Source organism: Bradysia coprophila, unplaced genomic scaffold (assembly GCF_014529535.1).
Source record: "Bradysia coprophila strain Holo2 unplaced genomic scaffold, BU_Bcop_v1 contig_380, whole genome shotgun sequence".
In the NCBI taxonomy this organism is placed as follows: Eukaryota; Metazoa; Arthropoda; class Insecta; order Diptera; family Sciaridae; genus Bradysia; species Bradysia coprophila.
Window position 1 is genome coordinate 1 of NW_023503639.1, and position 19,118 is coordinate 19,118.

At 37.0% G+C, this 19,118-nt stretch overlaps 1 protein-coding gene and 1 long non-coding RNA gene across 4 annotated transcripts; one reads left to right on the forward strand and one right to left on the reverse strand.

Annotated features, from left to right (window-relative positions):
* The first annotated feature begins 491 nt into the window (after window positions 1-491).
* On the forward strand, window positions 492-1,376 carry LOC119082134. The gene is made up of 3 exons (XR_005088579.1): window positions 492-700; window positions 778-884; window positions 943-1,376. It is a non-coding gene; the product is annotated as an uncharacterized LOC119082134 (long non-coding RNA).
* Window positions 1,377-10,481: 9,105 nt separating this feature from the next.
* LOC119082133 (vacuolar protein sorting-associated protein 26B-like) lies at window positions 10,482-15,731 on the reverse strand. Of its 3 annotated transcripts, none has more exons than XM_037191512.1 (8): window positions 15,617-15,731; window positions 15,238-15,345; window positions 12,245-12,525; window positions 11,907-12,167; window positions 11,653-11,828; window positions 11,435-11,577; window positions 11,142-11,358; window positions 10,528-10,884 (listed from the first exon to the last, which is right to left on the reverse strand). In XM_037191512.1, the coding sequence occupies exons 2-8, from the start codon at window positions 15,238-15,240 to the stop codon at window positions 10,622-10,624; spliced, it is 1,344 nt and encodes a 447-aa protein (XP_037047407.1). In that variant the 5' UTR covers window positions 15,241-15,345; window positions 15,617-15,731; the 3' UTR covers window positions 10,528-10,621. The 3 variants fall into 3 exon arrangements, with proteins under 3 accessions (XP_037047406.1, XP_037047407.1, XP_037047408.1); XM_037191513.1 differs by having other exon boundaries at window positions 15,505-15,679; XM_037191511.1 differs by having other exon boundaries at window positions 10,482-10,884; window positions 15,238-15,694.
* Between the last annotated feature and the right edge of the window lie 3,387 nt (window positions 15,732-19,118).

Below are 19,118 nucleotides of genomic sequence, written 5' to 3' on the forward strand. Positions count from 1 at the left end.
TCGACAACTCTACACATAAAACTCTCTTTTTCTCAAAGAGAACTTCGGTAAATGGCCGTTTATGAGAGAAAAAGATATAAAAATTGTTAAAATATGGGAACAGTTACATACATTATGAAAGCTCTGTAAAAAGCTCTTTAAAGCACACATTTAATGCGATACTTTATTTTGGTGTAACACGGCAGTACATGCTTAAGGCACAAAAAGTGGACATAGGTAACTTGAGCCAAAGTAGAAAATTTGTGAAAGTTTTATTGAAACAGAGACACAATGCCTTGATGAAGCTAGTCTGAAAGCTGATCTATAAACTTCGTCATATACTTTGTAGGCATTTTCCAATTTCTGTAATGTGCACTAAGCTAACCGCTGCATTCTATGCAGGGGTTTCAAAGCAAAAAAGTGTAAATGCTAACAGGACATTCAGCATCAGAGGTTGAGGTTCCGAAGGAAAACATTTTTTCCATCAGCGTAAAAAATCCAAAAGATCCTGTAACATTATACCGATGTTTTCATATTTTCGCAGATTACTATAGACGCATCTATTCAGTTTCCGAATATGAATAGCTCGTTACCGGAGATTTCGAGAAAGCTTTTCATATTTGCATCTCGACTCAAAATCGTTCATTAGACGTGAACGTGCTGATAAAAGAATTCAACGATTTGAAGCGAAGTAGCATTGAAGAGCAGGCCATTGCAGAAGGTGATTGTTTTTTCTGCATTTTCTCACAAAATAGTATGCCAAGCGCCAAACCTATTGATTGATTTTTTTTCTAACAGTACAGCAACAGCTTCTCGCACTCAAACTCCTTCCTCACTTGCTTAAAGTAAACCACAAACGGAAAGGAAAATCCGATGCTAAAGTATCATTGTACTCATCTTATAAGGTTTGCAGATTGAATGTTTTGAACATTTATTTATATAAATGGAAAAAATTTGTTACAGTCTATCGCTGAAGCAACGAAAAACGACGGAAGTTCTAATGATGCCCTTCCATATTTAAATCTGATCGAGGAAACATCGATCCCTCAAGCACAGCTAGTAATTGCTGGTAGAAAGTTTTTCATCGATGACCCACTAATAGCATTCGACGTTCTGTTCAAATCGTTTTGGCGTTATCGCTGAATTATCCAGATAAGTGCCAACACCTCTGGTTATTCGTTCAAAAGTCAATTTACAATGTGCATAAGAGTACCGATCTAAAACTATCCAATGTTACAACATTTATTCGGGATATTTCGAACTTGTCAAACGATTAGCATTGAAATGATTCTAGTAGTGTTGAAGGAGCAAGTGACTGGCTGTAGAATTTGGATGATAATTTTTTCTTTTTTTTTTTGTTTTCTTCCCGGTACAAGAGACCTTCCTGTTATGTAAACGAAATTTTTTATTTAGAATATGAATTTGCCCCCCGACTTCTCATACAATTTGAAGTAATTCAAAAAATAAATTTGGATTGAAAAGTTAATCATTTGTTTATCACTGAAACTAATCACGTTTTAACGAAAATATCTTTTAAAATAAGGAATACTACGCGGTGCATGGTACCATTTTGAGAAATTTTGTTAACAATCGGAAGGAATACGCTAAAATGATAAGTATGACCAACTGTTAACGGAAATGAATAGTCATTTGTGTACCTGTTTTGGACGATTGATTTAAGGCAATTTCGCGGATTGTAGGCCGAACGAAGTGAGGTCTACAAGCGAAAGTGCCTTAAATCAACCGTCCCAAACAGGTGCACATGTGAGTTTTCATGCAGAGGGCCGGAAACCCGAGAAAATTCGAAAAATTGCCCTCATTTTCGGACCCGAAGCATGAAAATAATAATTTGCAGCACCGAATCATACCGTCGTTCTCACGACAAGCAGGCGTGCATTTCACAATTTAATAGAAAATTCTTCATCGTGTAAACAGTTAACAAAATTCACATCTTATAAATAATACTCGACAGTGTAGGTATAATCTAAAAAATGTTGTAGCTGAGGCAACATTATTGGCGTATATATATATTCTTTCCTTGAATTTACTCACTTGATAAATTTACAATAAGCTCCGCCTTCGAGTAACACTGGATAATATTAATAACTAAAAGGCACTTCGCATAATTCAGTCGTGGATATCGATAACCACCAGAGATTGATAACCTCCTCAGATATTGATAACCGATGCGAATCGGTGACCGAGAAGTTGTTGAAGACTTAATAATCCTTCGGTTTGGTTTCCGCATAAAATTCACGGTATTCAACCGATTCCGCACTGGACATGACAACCACTTCCTATTATGGAACCTCTCGAATTCGACTCGTTGTGATTGTGGAGCAACAGATTTACAACACGATGTCAAACGAGTCACACATAATGTCGTATCCCTTACCGTCAAGACATGGACACGTGCTTTTCTTTTAACAGGGAAAAGAGAATTTTTGAAATCGGTTACGTTTTACTCAAGTTACTCAAGACTACGAATGGATAATTTTTTTTGCGGTATCGTCATCTCTAGGCATAGTCAAACAGTTTACCCTCACCACCTCTATTCAAAGGGTCTTTTAACTGAGAGCTTTAACACTTTCTCACAATTCCGAAATTTAATAGCCATCAGTACTTCGTACGGGGCTAGAGACAGATAGGAACCATTCTTACAACAAACTTGAGTAATGTTGAGATATGTTAACTGAATTCAGCAGAAAATCAGCTATTTGCTGGATGTGGATAGCAGTGGTGATGATATGACTTCAACAAGCAAACATTTAATGCTGAGTTGATAAGTGTGAAGTGAATAGAGTTTGATTTACATTTAGGTTTAAGTTTATAAAATTCTACAGAATCTTCCTAGACTAGCAGTCTAGTATCTGCTACGGCAGGTTGGAAAGCGTTACGGTTTTCAATGGCTCTGCGTAAGAATGATTAAAGTAGACTTACCTTCAAACTCGTGCGACCCGTCTGAAACTCCCGATGAAATATCAAATCCACCAGAATACTCTGCGCCTAATTCATCGATACTCCACAACACCAATTCAAAAACCACTGGCAGGGTCTACCTCTTCAATTCCTTCCCGACTTGACTCAGGATGTACGTTATCAATTCGCGTACATCAAATTCGGCTATAATTAACGGATAATGATAAAATTTGAATATTAACATGATTACCCTGAACTTTGAACATTGTGATCATCGTTCCGAGAAGACTCGTCTCCATTTGAATCTTTGACCCAAACTTACTTAGTAGTACTTTTCGCGAAAAAAATTTCACCAACTTTTGTTAATTTTTCTAAAATTTTCATGACCAAAAAGCAGCCAAAAAATTAAATTTTTGAATTGTCATAAAATGTATTGACATTACATTTTTGCTGAGAACAAAATTTTCTTGTATACGCGTGTGACATCATCTAATTTATCTTTCCGTGTAACTAATTATGTCTGAATAGTTGCTGATGGTGGAAATCAGTGGTGCTTGAGCTCTGATCAAAATTTTTCATTCGCAATTGGAATGATTCGAGTTGTTTTCGTTGTTGAGTGCTCCACACAGACCCGACCAAATCTGAAAAATTTAAGTGTAACGAGGCGATGTTATGCTAAAGGACCAAAACCGATTTACTGGGCTGTAGTGGACTCGAACTCATCTTGCTGATCATATTGTTATAAATGCAACGGACGAATTGCTGACGATGACGGTAATTTTTCTTTTTAAAGTTTTTATCCTTGTAGCGTTGCCAAATTACAGTGTTGTTGATTTAAGTTAAATTTTATTTGATTTCCTTATGTTCTGTTAAATGAGATAAGTGTACCGCGAGTACCGCATTAGTTATACTAGGGGATCGAATACAGTTGGTAAAGCTAAAACAGATTCAGCCGTGGGTAATATAAGAATTAGAAGCGTAATACTTATTTTCATAGCTTAACGATTCGGTCGTCTTGTAAAGAATTAGGGTAGAGTTCGAAAGGTGCCGAAAACCGCTTCATATGCTGGTGCTATATTGTAGTGAACTGTGAATAGGTCAAGTTCAAGTGAATTTAATTCAGGTTGGAACCTGTTGCTTACCGTAGAATATGTATACCATACTGCAGCATCAGCATATGTAACGGAAAGCTGCAAAATATGCTAAGGTCGCCTGAGTTGTCCACAAGACGGATAGGGCTGACTTTGTAGGGTAAAACGTTTTTCACTAAACATATCAAATTTGTTACTGCAGACGAAGGTGTTTAAGCTACGTCTATAGTTAATTGGACGGATATTTACTTTATGAACACGTTTTTGATGCTGCAACTCGAGAAATTGCATAGAATCTACTGTTCACAACAGACACAAATAACTACCTGATTTCATTCGATGCTCGGTTTCATTCTGTTCTGAGATTAGTGTTCAGCCGGGAGTACCGCACTTGTTAGTTGGATACAGCCGGTAAAAGCCAATCAGATTGAACCCTGGCTAATGTAAGATAACGACAAAAACGTTTTTCTGATTACCTTGCGGGTTCGATTTAACTATAACAATGTAGATGCCTTCCAACAACTTAATTAATAACTAGACTAAAATACGCAGAGTGAAAAATTTAAGCTTTTTCTATAGTTTTTGCATTTTCTGTAATTCTGCTGTCATTTTTAGCGTAATATTGTTGTAAAAGTCATGCACAAAGCTCGGAACGGCCAACAGTTCCAATTCAGGTCATATAAAATTAATCCAATCGAGCTCGTGCTATGGTAGGAAATGTATTCTGACTTAAATAACTAGTTGGAACCTGACTCTGATTCAGGTATGAAGAAGTAACTTAACGTAGGATACGTTCCCTACTGCAGTACGCAACTGAGTTTAGAAAGCTGTTGAGAAGTTACAACTGCACCAACACACACATCTTCCAGAGCAATACGCCATCATTTTCACATTGCGAACGCGTGTTTGATGTAAAATATGTGAAAGTCTTGGCGAACTGATGTTAGGATCATGTAAAAGTGATGGGATTATGTAAAAGTGATGGATAAATGATGTAGGAGACTGCGGCACAAACACATACATCTTCCAGCGCATACATTGTTCGTCCATCGATTTTACATTTCTTCGACATTATTCGCCATCATTTTCAAATAACTCGACGATTGTATGTTTGATGTGAGTTATGTGAAAGTCCTGGCGAACTGATGTTAGGATCATGTAAAATAAATGGATAAATGATGTAGGAGACTGCGGCACAAACACACACATCTTCCAGCGCATACATTGTTCGTCCATCGATTTTACATTTCTTCGACATTATTCGCCATCATTTTCAAATAACTCGACGATTGTATGTTTGATATGAGTTATGTGAAAGTCCTGGCGAACTGATGTTAGGATCATGTAAAATAAATGGATAAATGATGTAGGAGACTGCGGCACAAACACACACATCTTCCAGCGCATACATTGTTCGTCCATCGATTTTACATTTCTTCGACATTATTCGCCATCATTTTCAAATAACTCGACGATTGTATGTTTGATGTGAGTTATGTAAAAGTCCTGGCGAACTGATGTTAGGATCATGTAAAATAAATGGATAAATGATGTAGGAGACTGCGGCACAAACACACACATCTTCCAGCGCATACATTGTTCGTCCATCGATTTTACATTTCTTCGACATTATTCGCCATCATTTTCAAATAACTCGACGATTGTATGTTTGATATGAGTTATGTGAAAGTCCTGGCGAACTGATGTTAGGATCATGTAAAATAAATGGATAAATAATGTAGGAGACTGCGGCACAAACACACACATCTTCCAGCGCATACATTGTTCGTCCATCAATTTTACATTTCTTCGACATTATTTTCACGTAGTGTACATTAATTCGACATATATTTTACTCCAATTTTACAAAAAAATTACATCAAAAAGCCATCAAAACTCCATCATTTCTTTACATTTTGTTAATTGACATTCTGTTGTAGACTCCTTAAGGTACACGCGTTGGGAAACGTAAATTTCGTCGCACTTTTTCTCCGTCCAATATGTAAAATACTATTCGTACCACGGACTAAAAGTCTTTTTTAGCGTATTCGATTCCAGACCTCGCCTTCGGCTCTGCCTGGAAACCTCTCACGCGCTAAAAAAGACTTTTGGTCCTAGGTACGAAATGTACTATTTCTGCTTAGTACGTTGAAGCGAAAAATTGACAGAACATTCAAATGCATATTGTGTCATTTCGTCGCTTTGCTCGGAGGTCTACACTTCGCTTTACAGTGGGAGAAAGAGGAAGTAAATAAATGGAAATTGGGCGATTCAATGCTACAGCCAGAAACAGTGATATATCAGCCTGACTTTTCTTCAGCTGTTTTTCAGCTGATCCACACGTACGATCAAAACCGTTTGTACGGTGTAAGCTGTGCATGTGCACACACGTATAAACAGTTTTGATTGTTTGTATGTGTGGGTCGGCTAAAAACAACTGAAGCAAATTCATGCTGAAATTTCACTACCTCTGACTGTATACAGGGAAATGAAGAAATTTCTTATTCGAGTTGAGAAGGGGGCAAGAGCTGTGCACAGATTCAGCTGTTCAGCTGTGTATTTGACAACTTAGCTGAAAATCGAAATGTAAACAAAAACATTTCTCCTTTTGCACTATCCCAAGTGCAATGATTGACGTTTCCGAAGATACATAAATATTGCGTAGGTTATCATCAGCTTTTGCCGAATTGAACTGAACTAACATAAATCAAAAGACTCGAGTACATAGGAACTACAGATTCTACTACTTATTCAATCAAAACGAAAAAGCATTCACACAAAAGCTCATTTGCTCAATGCGGTTTATGTTTGAGGTCATCAGCAGCACCTCAGACGAATTATTGTTACTACGAATTTGTAATGAAAACTTTTGCGAGAAATTCATTCCATTCGGGCTTGTAGATTACAGTCAGACAAATGTGTTTCCTTTTTGCTTATTCTAGTAGCTGTTTCACAATGGATCTTCTTTAATTCATTGATGACACACGGAAAGATTTTGTCGAGCATTAAAATTAATTAAAAAATCTAAAGAAAAATGTAAGACGTTGATGCACTAAAAGAAAATTTATTTTCCTTTCTAAACGTAGGAAAAGAAGACAAGGCCAACGATTTTCTTATCTGTAAGCAATGTGTGAAGTTGGTATTAATAATAAAAAAATTAAATAAAAAAAAAAACAAATAAAACAATTTGCCTAGACCGGGATTCGAACACGGCACCTGCGGCACTTCAGTCTAACACACACCCACTGAGCTAATTCATTGTTGGCTAACAAATTGAAAGGTAAAATGAATTGTTGACGCGTAAATGAAGCGTTATGTTTCTAACTTTCGAAAAAGGTTTTATTCCACATTTACGCATTTCCCTCTTTCCTTCCAAAATATAATTGCTCTCCGTATCGAAGTTGGCAAAATCTACAAAGAAATTTCTCTGAATAATAACTCAGTTACTTGGTAATCAAGCCTGAAAATTTCCGCTCTTGACTTAACCATTCAGTTTTCTAAAATTACATTTCAGCTAATTTCTGGCGTTCGTTTTGTTCCTTTGTTTGTTCGTTCAGATATGAAATATGCGACTCGGATCAGAAGCAACGGATAGTAATCTCGATATTTTAGTCAGTCCAATTCGATGTGAGATACTATCGGTTTGCCTGTTATCACAGGTTATTTCCATTACTGAAAAATTATGCCTGGAAAGCTGGATAGCGATTTTCAATTTTTACTGTGAAATGCAGCGTAACAGATAATGGCCGACCGTTACGAACAAAAAATGTTGCAAGTCCACGATAGCTGAAGAAAGGCTCAGAGTAATAATACAAGAAATATTAACTACATCCATCAACCGAATTGTCTCTATCAGGGTGGTGACCTAACAATCATGCCACAAAATTCTAACAATGTTGTAATGTCTTTGTAATACTGAACAAAACGTTTCCATAGGTATAGGAGCATTGACCATAAAAAGAACTTTTCTGGACATCTTCAAACGAAATATTGATAGACAGGCGATCACAGAGTATCCAAAAACTTCAATAATCGACTAAATCAGTTTTCTAAAAAAATAAATAAAAAATTCAGGGAAACGAACCCGCAAGACCCGTGAGTCTCGAGTCCAGCGTCCTAACCATTACTCAACTGAGGTGCTTGAGGTCTACGACATGGAAGATCCAAAATTCTGCAAGGCAGAGCAGAGCATTGATCTCGGTTTTGACTATAAGTGCAATTTGTTGATACGATTACTCGAATGTAATTCACGTTAAAATACGCGCATATGTTTCGGTGAACGTCTAATAAAATGTGGCTATCGTCGAATTTAGTGAAGTTTAAGCAACACAAGCTGCGCGCTAAAAAATGTTTTGCTTCGCTGTTGCATTTCTACAAAAAAAAATTCAAAAATTCTCATCGATGAACTGTTAGCAGACCCTTTGCAAGAAGCACATTCCATTCGATTTTCTTCAATTGTAGGTACAGTCAGACAAGTCATCAAAAACGCATTTACATTTTGCATATTCTATTAGCAATTAGCCATTTCAGAAAGGTTCTTCTCTAATTCATTAATGACACACACGGAAATGTTCAATTTTGCTACTTCGAACCGCCGAATATTTCGGTTTTACCTGAAAAATGTTAGCAATATGCACACCTGCAACGATGATTCACCGTTAGGGTTAAAGTATTTGTCTGCGAGGTAATGAGGTTGGAAACTATTCAAACCAAATTCAGTTGTTGTTTTGTTCGCTACAGCGGAGGTCGTCCAACACTATAAAGAACTATGGACGTGGACCACGTTACATCAAGGTCTGCGAGTCAACTCAGCTCATTATCGCAATGATCAAATTCAAGTAAGTTTTTGTTCAAGAAAAGCATTTTGCTTCACAGCAATCCGATTAGTTTCTACTGTGAGAAACTGTGATGGAAAATATAAGTTTAGAATTTGTCCGAAGAGACTAGTTTAAAGTGCAAAATTCCTGTGATCATCTGTCGTGCAGTCTCAATAATTGCAATAACATGAGCCAAAATTCCAACGAGCAAGTTATGTGACTGTTCTTATATTCTGGCACATGGCACAGCTTAGTAATGCACTCACGGCTGTGATAATTTGCTGTTCATTCAACGGACAATTTTTGAAATTTCAGAAAAACGTTCAATCCAGAACTTTCTTACATTAAAATGTCTTACGAAGATTGCACGTTTCATATCGAATGATATTTCGCTGTCACTCTGGTAGTTGTCGCAGTAAAGAGCTTTATATTTCATCTTCATGTTAACCAAACACTACAATAATCCCAAGCTGTGTACTGTACGGTTTTCCGCTCATAATTAAAATTAAATGAAACTTTGGATCTTGACGATATATCGTGGTTCAGATTTTGTTTGACTCCAAACTGAAAATGATTGTCCGTAAAGTCTATGAAGATGTTGAATCTTGAGAAGAAAAAAAATTGTCAGGCTATTGCGACACGTCTTACAGATTTGTTTTTTTATTATTAATTTCAGATCAGAATGGAGATATGCAAAATAAAAAAAAATAAAATAAAAAATAAAAAAGGAGGTCTCGGTGATACTGGTTTGTAGAGTTCGTTTGCGTAGTCACTGGTGTTTTGTGTGTCCATAGTATTTAACTTGGGAGGTCTCGTACTATGGCGCCTATCCTAATGTGGTTTGACCACTATCTTACTCTGCAACCGAACTCTGATACCCAATATCCCTTTTCAACCAACCTTCCCACGAGATTCGAACCCGCTTTCGTTTATGGCTCGCGGTCTGAACATCGATCTCGTGTATTACCACTGCGCCACGGTGGTTGTGATGAAGCATCGTCTAATCGTTAACTTGAAATAATTTACCAACACACACGTGACTTTCACCGAACAAATGGACGTTACACATGAGGTTGCATACAAAACCTGTTTTCAACGAAGCACAGAGTACACACACATGCAAACGAAGATATTCTACGCCTACGATTGGCCGGTTAGGGGTAATTGTTCTGGAGAAAGTTTTGACGTCAACATCAAGATAGATATAATGTCTGCGAAAGAATAAGTCTTCATGGCGTAGTGATCAACGTTGCTGACTGCTAACTGTGGGACTCCGAGTTCGAATCTCGTCCGGCACATTTTTTGTCACAAAAATAAATTATTTTTTTTTTGCCGAAACATTTTGTTTTTGTGCCAGGTGGAAGCATGACGTCAGTTATCGAATTTGATATAACTAATTTCAGTAGAGCACCACGTGACCCTTTCACTTAAGTCTCCTTTAAAAGCCTCTAGTGAGCGAAATGGCCTCACCTTCATCGGAAATTTTCAGTCCTCATCTTCGGTTTTAGGTGTACTCAAATAAACATTTATCGCAGATTCTGTATGCGATAAAGCCTTGAAAACATTGAAATTTATCGTTGAACAGCAGTCAGCATGCTCTTATGCGTTGTAGATTTTGCTGTAGGATCTGTTTACCAACCATATTTGCCCCCCACCGGAAACCAGTTCAAATGTTTTTTTCTTCTTTTTTTAATTAATTTTTCCTTTCTTTCTCTTTATAATTCTTAATAATGACATAGACTATAAATATTTCAATTTAATAGTGTGAATTGCCCAGCAGTTTACATTAGAAATGTGTGGTGCAATTCACAAAATTTATTCGGATGTTGAATCGACATTCGACGCCAGCGGTGTAGTTGACGAATCAACTGTTGTCGAACTATTGTTTTCACTATTACTACACTCTGACACTGCGGCCGCTTCCGTTGCTGATTGAGTTAATTGGGACGTTGAATTTGGTGCTGTTGCTGGATTTGTGGCTTCATCGAATAGCGATGCAGACTGATCACCAATGGTACCATCTGCCGGTCGTGGATGAGACGGCTTATTACTATTCGAATCCGAAATGGAAATTGGATCTGAGGACAAGCGAGAAAGGGAGCGATTTTTAATGGCAACATTTTAGACTTTGAATGTCACAAAAACTTCCGCAATGACAAAAAAAAGCTTAAAATCTCATCTGTTGCGACTAACTTTGTCTCCAGCTAATCTACAATAGCGCCTCATACAAAAAATACAGCTGTGGCACTTGCAGATTACCTGGAGACAAAGCTACTCACTACGGATGGAACTTCAAACTCTTTCTTGTCAGTGCAAATCCAGAACTTTTACTCACTTTGTGGTTGTTGTGGACTTTCCTGAGTGAACAGTCCCATCGTCGGATCATTGTCACCAGCAGGTCCATCTTCATCTTGATTAGGCTGATGGGCCGAATTCTGTGTACCCATGATTTCACCATCCGAACCAACTAAATGTGATGGCACGTGCGGATTGTTTGACGATGTTAAGGCCGATTTGCGACTTTTGTCAGCTTTGCGCCACAAAGTTATCTCCTGTACGAACACAAAAATATTCAAAAGATAAGTGTTGACAATCATCGTTGTTCGGCTAGACCGTCTACGAAATCACCTGTTGCTTGAAGTAACGACGATCCTCCGTGTCCATCAGCACCAGATTCAGGAAATATCTCACCGAAAACTTTTTGTTTATATCACGCATCGTTGGTGTGAGATCATAACCGGCCAGAAACACTCGGATCGGTATGCTTTCACCTACGAGTGGAACAAGAATATTTTATTTTGATTTAGCTATCGAATGGTTAACGGTTATAGTGCGTGTCGACAGACCTTTGACGGGAGCGCCGTCCATTATTTCATACTTGGCTATGGTTTCATTTTCCGTGAACGTGTTCGGACCAGATCCAGTTGTTTCCCGTTTTATAATCGCTATTTCCATGTGTTTAATCTTAATGCGTACCAACAGGAAGTAGATCTTTCCGACTATGACATCCTTTAAGTGGTATCTATGGACGGGATAGAAGAAAACGAAAATTTTAGGTCTGAAAAGAGGGTCGCAAGAACAACGACGTGCGGCAACTCACTTGGATTTATTGTACTCAAATTCTATGTGTAAACAGTCTTCGATGCCAACTTCCATTTTGATCGGACAATTCATTTCCGGATAACTACAAAGTGTATGGACCGCAATATCAATTTCCCTCACAATATCACTGATGCGGCGCACAATCGTCACACGTAAAAAATACCTCAACCGCACATTTGAGCCCACATACACCTCAAATGGCTTCTCCACATTTGCAAATTCGAACGGATAACTAGTGTTCTGGATCAAATCGCCGGGTCTGCAATTGGTTAAACGAAATCGGTAATGGTCACATAACCGTCGTTCGGACGCACGTCACAATAACGATTTACTCACCGGGCCAATTCTCTCACCAACGATGTGAACTCATGATGATTGCCACGATCGTAGTACAGTTCAATTTGTCCAATCAATTCGATCTTAATACCATGGTGTTCGAGTTTACTGCCCGGCTTCCGTAGCGTTACATTCACTTTGCCGGACACCGTTTCACCGTCGTAGTACAGCAGATACTTTTCCTTTTTGCTGTCTTCTGTTTTCACCTCGGCCAATTTACGATTTTCCGCCCCATCAAAAACGATGTCCACATCGGCGGATTGACCGAATCCGAAATAATTCTGAAAATAGACGAACGGAATTTCGACTTTAAATGTGGTTGGACTCAGACTCATGGAATAAAATGTTGAACATTTGCGCTGTTAGTCTAGTTTGGGCTCTAATATTTTACCGACGGTTACCAGAGCCGTGAAGTATCGCCAAAGTCAAGACTTGTTTTACGATTCATCACATTTTGGCGTTTCTTCTTTTGGCGACTTTTCTTAGCGTTTTTTCGAAGCGAATGTGAAAAAAACGCCACGAAGAATCACCAAATTGTGAAGAAACACCAAGAATAATCGCCAAAGTGTGACGAAACGTCATCAAGACAAATTTTACATTCTTTGGCGTTTCTTCGCACTTCTTGACGATTTTTTTACACTTCTTCACCGGAATACGTCTATCGAGAGTTATTATAAGATCCGGCTATGGCGGTCTTTTGTTGTAAAATGTGTGACAATATAAAATGTGATTTTGCATCAATGCATCGAATATACTTCGATCTTGAGTCTTGAGTAGCGAAAGACTCGATAACTCTGTCGTTAATGTGTAAGGTTAATGGGCAAATAGACCGAGAGTACCTCTGCATATTTTTGCAAAATCTATGACGTGTTGTTGCACTACCTTGGACGAACTATTTTTGTTTTGAAACTTTTGTTTTTGGATCACCAACTAAGTGCTTTAATACGGGTGATATGACCTATGATGGATATGTCAGCTGTCGAAATCAAAGAAAATTTAAATAAATGTCAAAATGAGGAATGTCTGATTGTTGGTGCCAATAAAGAACGAAATTCAAAAACAAAATCTCATGTTTCGTGAACAGTTCGGTGTCTTATTCCAAGACATTTAAATTTAGTTCAACAAAAATTTCGGCCAAGAGAGGAAGTGAATATGATAAGGTCGTTTGAAATATACATTTTTATGCCACGTAACGGTCGTGCCAAACACTTTTGCGCTATGTTTTCATTGCAATAATCAGTCATTCGTACTCGTCGGTCCCCTTTTCGCTACTTCAACAATGTGTATGATAAAACTGATGTCATCAGTTTGCGGTAAATTCGTTCATACGAGACATCGATAAGATAAGATAAAGAAAAACTCAACGAAACGACGACCAACTGCAAACATACTACTGGAAACTTGAGAAATGTAACGCCAGTTATGAGTATTCTAATACCAGTGGCTAAGTCTTTACATTGGCTTAACCTTCCAAAAATCATCTGTTATCAACAGTAAAGACAAACATGAGCGATGATCTTCGGAGTTAGCTTGGTGCAGGGTCTTATGTGGTTAAATTCAAACGGATGAAGTAACAGATTTTGTATCCAACCAATACTTTGAACAAGAAATAAGATTAGCATGGTGATGCGCTTGCCGCCTCTAATAGCTTAGCGAAACGAGCGAAGTGTAAGTTTATTAAAGGAAATTTTCCTGGTTAGTACGTTGAAGCGAAAAATTGACAGAACGTACAAATGCATATTGTGTCATTTCGTCGCTTTGCTCGGAGGTCTACACTTCGCTTTACAGTGGGAGAAAGAGGAAGTAAATAAATGGAAATTGGGCGATTCAACGCCACAGCCAGAAACAGTGATATATCAGCCTGACTTTTCTTCAGCTGTTTTTCAGCTGATCCACACATACAATCAAAACTGTTTATACGGTGTAAGCTGTGCACACACGCATGGTAGTGGTTAAAACCGTATAAACAGTTTTGATTGTTTGTGTGGGACGGCTAAAAACAGCTGAAGCAAATTCATGCTGAAATTTCACTACCTCTGACTGTATATGGGAGTTGAGGAGGGAACAAGGGCTCTGAACAAACGAATGGTTGAAAATAAATAGCTGAAACCAACACACCTCGGACATATACCGTTCTGTTGCAGAATTCGTAGGTTGTAGACGTTTAAATTTCGACTTGTCCACAGTCATTGTTGACATTTCGTCAGTTGAAAATTATGTTTGTAAATGTGGGCTTGCTTTGAAGTGGTTTAGTTTGAAGGACGAATTGAATAAATCATTATTCCTAGCCATGACCGTAATCGATTAAATTTGAGGTGGAATTATTGGAGGAGCAGAATGCCGACGAATCATTAATTCAACACATTCCGACATAGATAGCCGGTATGTCACGAGAAACACCGGTTAACCCATTCCTAAGTGTCTCCTATTATTGGTTTCGCATCATATCCTTGTAAACGGTACTGATTCAGCTGTTCAGCTGTGCATTGACAAGTTAGGTGAAAATCGAAATGTAAACAAAAACATTTCTCCCTTTGCACTATCCCAAAGTGCAATGATTGACGTTTCCGAAGATACATAAATATTGCGTAGGTTACACACATAAAAACACACAGGTGTGACATAAATGACATTTACAACCGAGTTCAATGTCACTCAACGTTATTCAATGAAAATATGAAAAAAAACGCATCAGTTGCATACTCCTGCCTATGAAATATCTTGTCATGTTTATCGTTTTATGTATACATGGGTACGGGTACTGACAGTACAAGCAAAAAATCACACGTAATCGGAACCAGTGATTTCATTTTTTTTTTGTTTAAATCTGAAAATTATGCTACGCCCCTAAAACCAGATGCAGACTGTGTGGTACAGATAGGAATTTCTTGAAATGAATGCAAAATAAAAATTGGATTTTCGATTGAGATTGAGATTCAATCAACGATTCAATGGTGTTAGTTGGTCGTATTATTTAAATCAGTTTCACTTACCATACTATCAAAATTGTTCCAGTTCAATTTCCGTTCGTTTATTAAGCTCTGAGTCTATTGTTACGAGGCGGATCGTGTAACTTTTTTTTTCTGTGTTATTCGTTTAACCTGAAGATATGGAAATTGTTGATGAAAAACACTGAACGTTAAAACATACAATTGATTTTATTGTATGACACCAATAGCACCGGAAAAAAAAAAACCATCAAAATGTTCGAATAATTGATGAAAAATTGGAATGCTCTGATTAGTTAACTATAAATTTACCATCTACGTAACGATCACGTTTAGCGCAATTGGACAAACTTTATTTAACATTCAAACGAACACAACCGGGTTCCAAATTACGACAAATGTTTCTTGGTTAATGATTCGTTACCTTTAATATTTCAAAAATAGTTTCAACAATAATTTAACACCGCACAAAAAAGGTGGCCATTTTGGTATATTTTGTGACACTTCGAACGCAATTGGTATACGACTGGTAGAATTTTGTTTTGTTTTTGTTAGGTTGAATTTACACACCAACTGTTTGATACCGGTAATAAAACCTTTCAGATCATTACCATCACTAATAACAATACCACAAAATGTCTCGAAATTATAATTTGATTCCTATTTCCTTACCTACCGAAAACCTGGTCAAATGAATCGACAAACATTTTTAATGCAAATATAACAGATATTTGAAGTTGTAGATTCCCGATCAATTACAATTATCGTACTCGTTTTTAAAGTTTTTTTAAACCAGAAATTAATTTAATGAGCCATGACCGAAATTTTTCCTTTTGTGTTTTTCAATTTTTAATCGAAGCAACTCTTCATTTTGAGATAAAAATTGTTCTACAGCAGCCCCTAAAATGTACAGTTTCTTTTATATCATCCTCAAAATCTAGTCCTTCCCAAAAAAAAATTCTTAGAATTTTCAACGTTTTCTAATTTTTATCGATATAAAATTTGAATCTGAGCAAAATATTGCTCTACTAAGGCTAAAAACAATCCTGCGTATGTTTTTAAATCTAAAAAAAGTGATTCATTTTTGAAAGAAGAATAGATTTAACAAGTATTATCGGTAGATCAGCTGTTAATCGGTCAAATGAATTGGTATGTACTGTGCAACCAGTATCTACAAGGTCCCAATGGAAATTCAAGTTGATATGACCAAAAATCCGTTTAATTATGTTTCGTCGAGAAATTAGTAGTTTCATTGAAAAGTGCCATACCCCAGTATTTATTGCGTTTTGACGTCTACATTCTTGACATAAGCGAAAACAGTGTTGCCGGTTAAGCGAGTTACCGTTACAATGTTCCAATGGTTCGTCACTGACAAATGTTTCAGAATTCAAAGAAAGGTTGTGTCGTAAAAAGTTGCTACGTTCTTCCAGATGGCGCTTTTAAGTTAGACAAATCAAACGATATCCAGCTTTTTAAAGTTGAAATAGCCATGAATGATTTTTTCATTCTATGTCTTCGATAATCAATTTTGTTGTCTTTTTTGATGGGTTGATAGTCAACTGACTGGTATTGGATGTAACAGAGAGTTTAATTCTATGAGATAGATAGATAGAGATAGATAGAGAAAATGTTGATGATCATATGACTCAACTACGACATCAGTATTAATATTCATCTGTTATTGATGACGACGACAAAATTAATGACAAGCTCTGGGTAATATTGTCCACTATATAGTAAAATTCATGTTATGTTAAAAATATTGAAGTACAAGATTTGAAATGAATCGATTGAAAATACTTTGATCGATGGAAGTAATAGACCCGATAATGACAGTTGCTTGCCGTCTGTAAACAGTTGCTTTATCATTTCGTCTTCAGTGATAGTTTGCTCATTTTTCTGGTTGCTGCCGACAGTAATGAGGAATCTCGCACCGGATTTACAATGATATGCAAAAGGACACATCTTATAATATAAAGGAAAATTATATCATTTTGAATCACGCCGGCATGAAATTCCTAGCAGCCCACTCATAACTGTATTTACACTGTCGCAAATAAAACACAGTTTTACTATTATAGAAATTTTTCCTCTTTATTTTCATTTTGTTACTATAATTAAACTGGTTTCACACATCAGACCATGGGGACAAGTGGGTTGGCCTGTAGAGGCGCCACATTTTTTTCATAGTACTTCATTCTCTGCGGCTTATTTTCATGTGAATAAACTTCACATTTGTCATTACAGAACAAATGTCACCATATGAAGTTGGTTCACATGAAAATAAGCGCAGTGACAGCAGTACTATAAAATATGAAAAAAACTTTATTACATTTCTTCTTAGTTTCTAAACATCATTCTCCTATAACCGTATGACGTATCAGGATTGGCCATAGTGAGCGATCGGGCGGAGCCAATGCCTAACTTCAAACCAATGGTTTCTAAATAATTGTGGACCTTAAAACATCTTTCGTTTTCATTGGACGCCTCAGGTGTTCTCAGTTTTCAGTTTCTGTTAAGATGAAAGTCTAGGCGTCACATGGAGCTATGCTATAATCTAGGGTTGGTCAATAGATTTGCTACTGCTTTTGTCATTGACAGTTCCTCCTAAAATGACGAGTTATTTTTGACATTTTTCGAATATAACAGTGAAATGTCACGGTGAACTTGAATTTTCTTTTATTCGACCTCTCGTGGACATGAAATGTTTTTAGTTGTTTTTGTAGAGGGCGGCACCACGAGTAAGAATAACATAACAAGAAAATATTTCGATGGGAAAATTTTTAATTAAATAGATTCTTCGTTTTTCATGGGACCTGCGGGAAGCTTTGAAGACTGTTTGGACTCTACTGGTGACTCATTTGATCACAAAAATGTAGATGCTGTTTAGCCTGAGGTCTAAGCTGTACAGCGATACCAATCATGATATTAATGACTACCAACAAACATCTTTTATGAAGACAAAGTCATTCAACTAAGTCGCTCCGAATTTGAAAGGCCCTATTACACGTGGATGATTTCTATTTTGTCTCAAAAAGTATAAGGTCGAAAGAAGATTTTTGACTCGAAATATGTTTTTTTTATAAATCGCACCGATGTGCAAATTGCACTATCTCGGCTCAAAAATTAACAAACCTTCTCCAATTCGCCTAGTCGGTTGGCCTGTAGAGGCGCCACACTTTTTTTATAGAACTTCATTCTCACTACTATTTTTTTGTGTAACAACTTCACATTGATTCATTCCCATGAAATGTCACTGTAGTGAAGTTTGTTCGTGAAAAAATAATTCAATGACAGCAGACTTTGATCAAAAAAGTACTAATTTGTAATAGATTTTACCCTTAGTTTCTAAACTCCATTCTCTATAGCCGTTATGAGCTCATTCTACAACATTTTAGTTGTTTCCACTAAAAAATGAGACATTGTACGAAGAAAATTGGATGGTCGTTCAGGTCTGACAACAAAGATTATATCAGAATGAAATGCAAACCCATTTTCCGACCTGAATTAACCCCTCAAATTATGTAAATAGCTAAACATACTTTTTGAGACCAAATAGAAATCATCCACGTGTGATAGGGCCGTTCAAATTCGCAGCGAGCTAGTTGTTATTTTTGTGATCAAACGAGTCTAAACCGTAGAGTCCAAACAGTCTTCAAAGCTTCCCGCAGGTTCCAAAAAAAATAAAAAATCGAATCTAATTAAAAATTTTCCCATCGAAATATTTTCCTAATATCTTATTCTTACGTGGTGCCGCCTCTACAAAAGCAACTAAAAACATTTCATGTCCATATAAATGTCAAATAAAAAAAAACTTCAAGCTCACGTGATGTTTTATCGATAATCGACTTATCAGTCGATGATGTCTACCGATTATCGATATCGGTAATTGATTCAGAGGAAATAATCGAAATTCTGTAAATCAA

What these genes read in the sequence shown, in the direction of transcription:
- LOC119082133 (XM_037191511.1), bottom strand. An exon ending in TTGGTGAGAGAATTGGCCCG is followed by an intron (nt 12,168 to 12,244) that starts GTGAGTAAATCG and finishes AACCAATTGCAG; the next exon opens with ACCCGGCGATTTGATCCAGA. An exon ending in AAGTCCACAACAACCACAAA is followed by an intron (nt 10,885 to 11,141) that starts GTGAGTAAAAGT and finishes GCTTGTCCTCAG; the next exon opens with ATCCAATTTCCATTTCGGAT.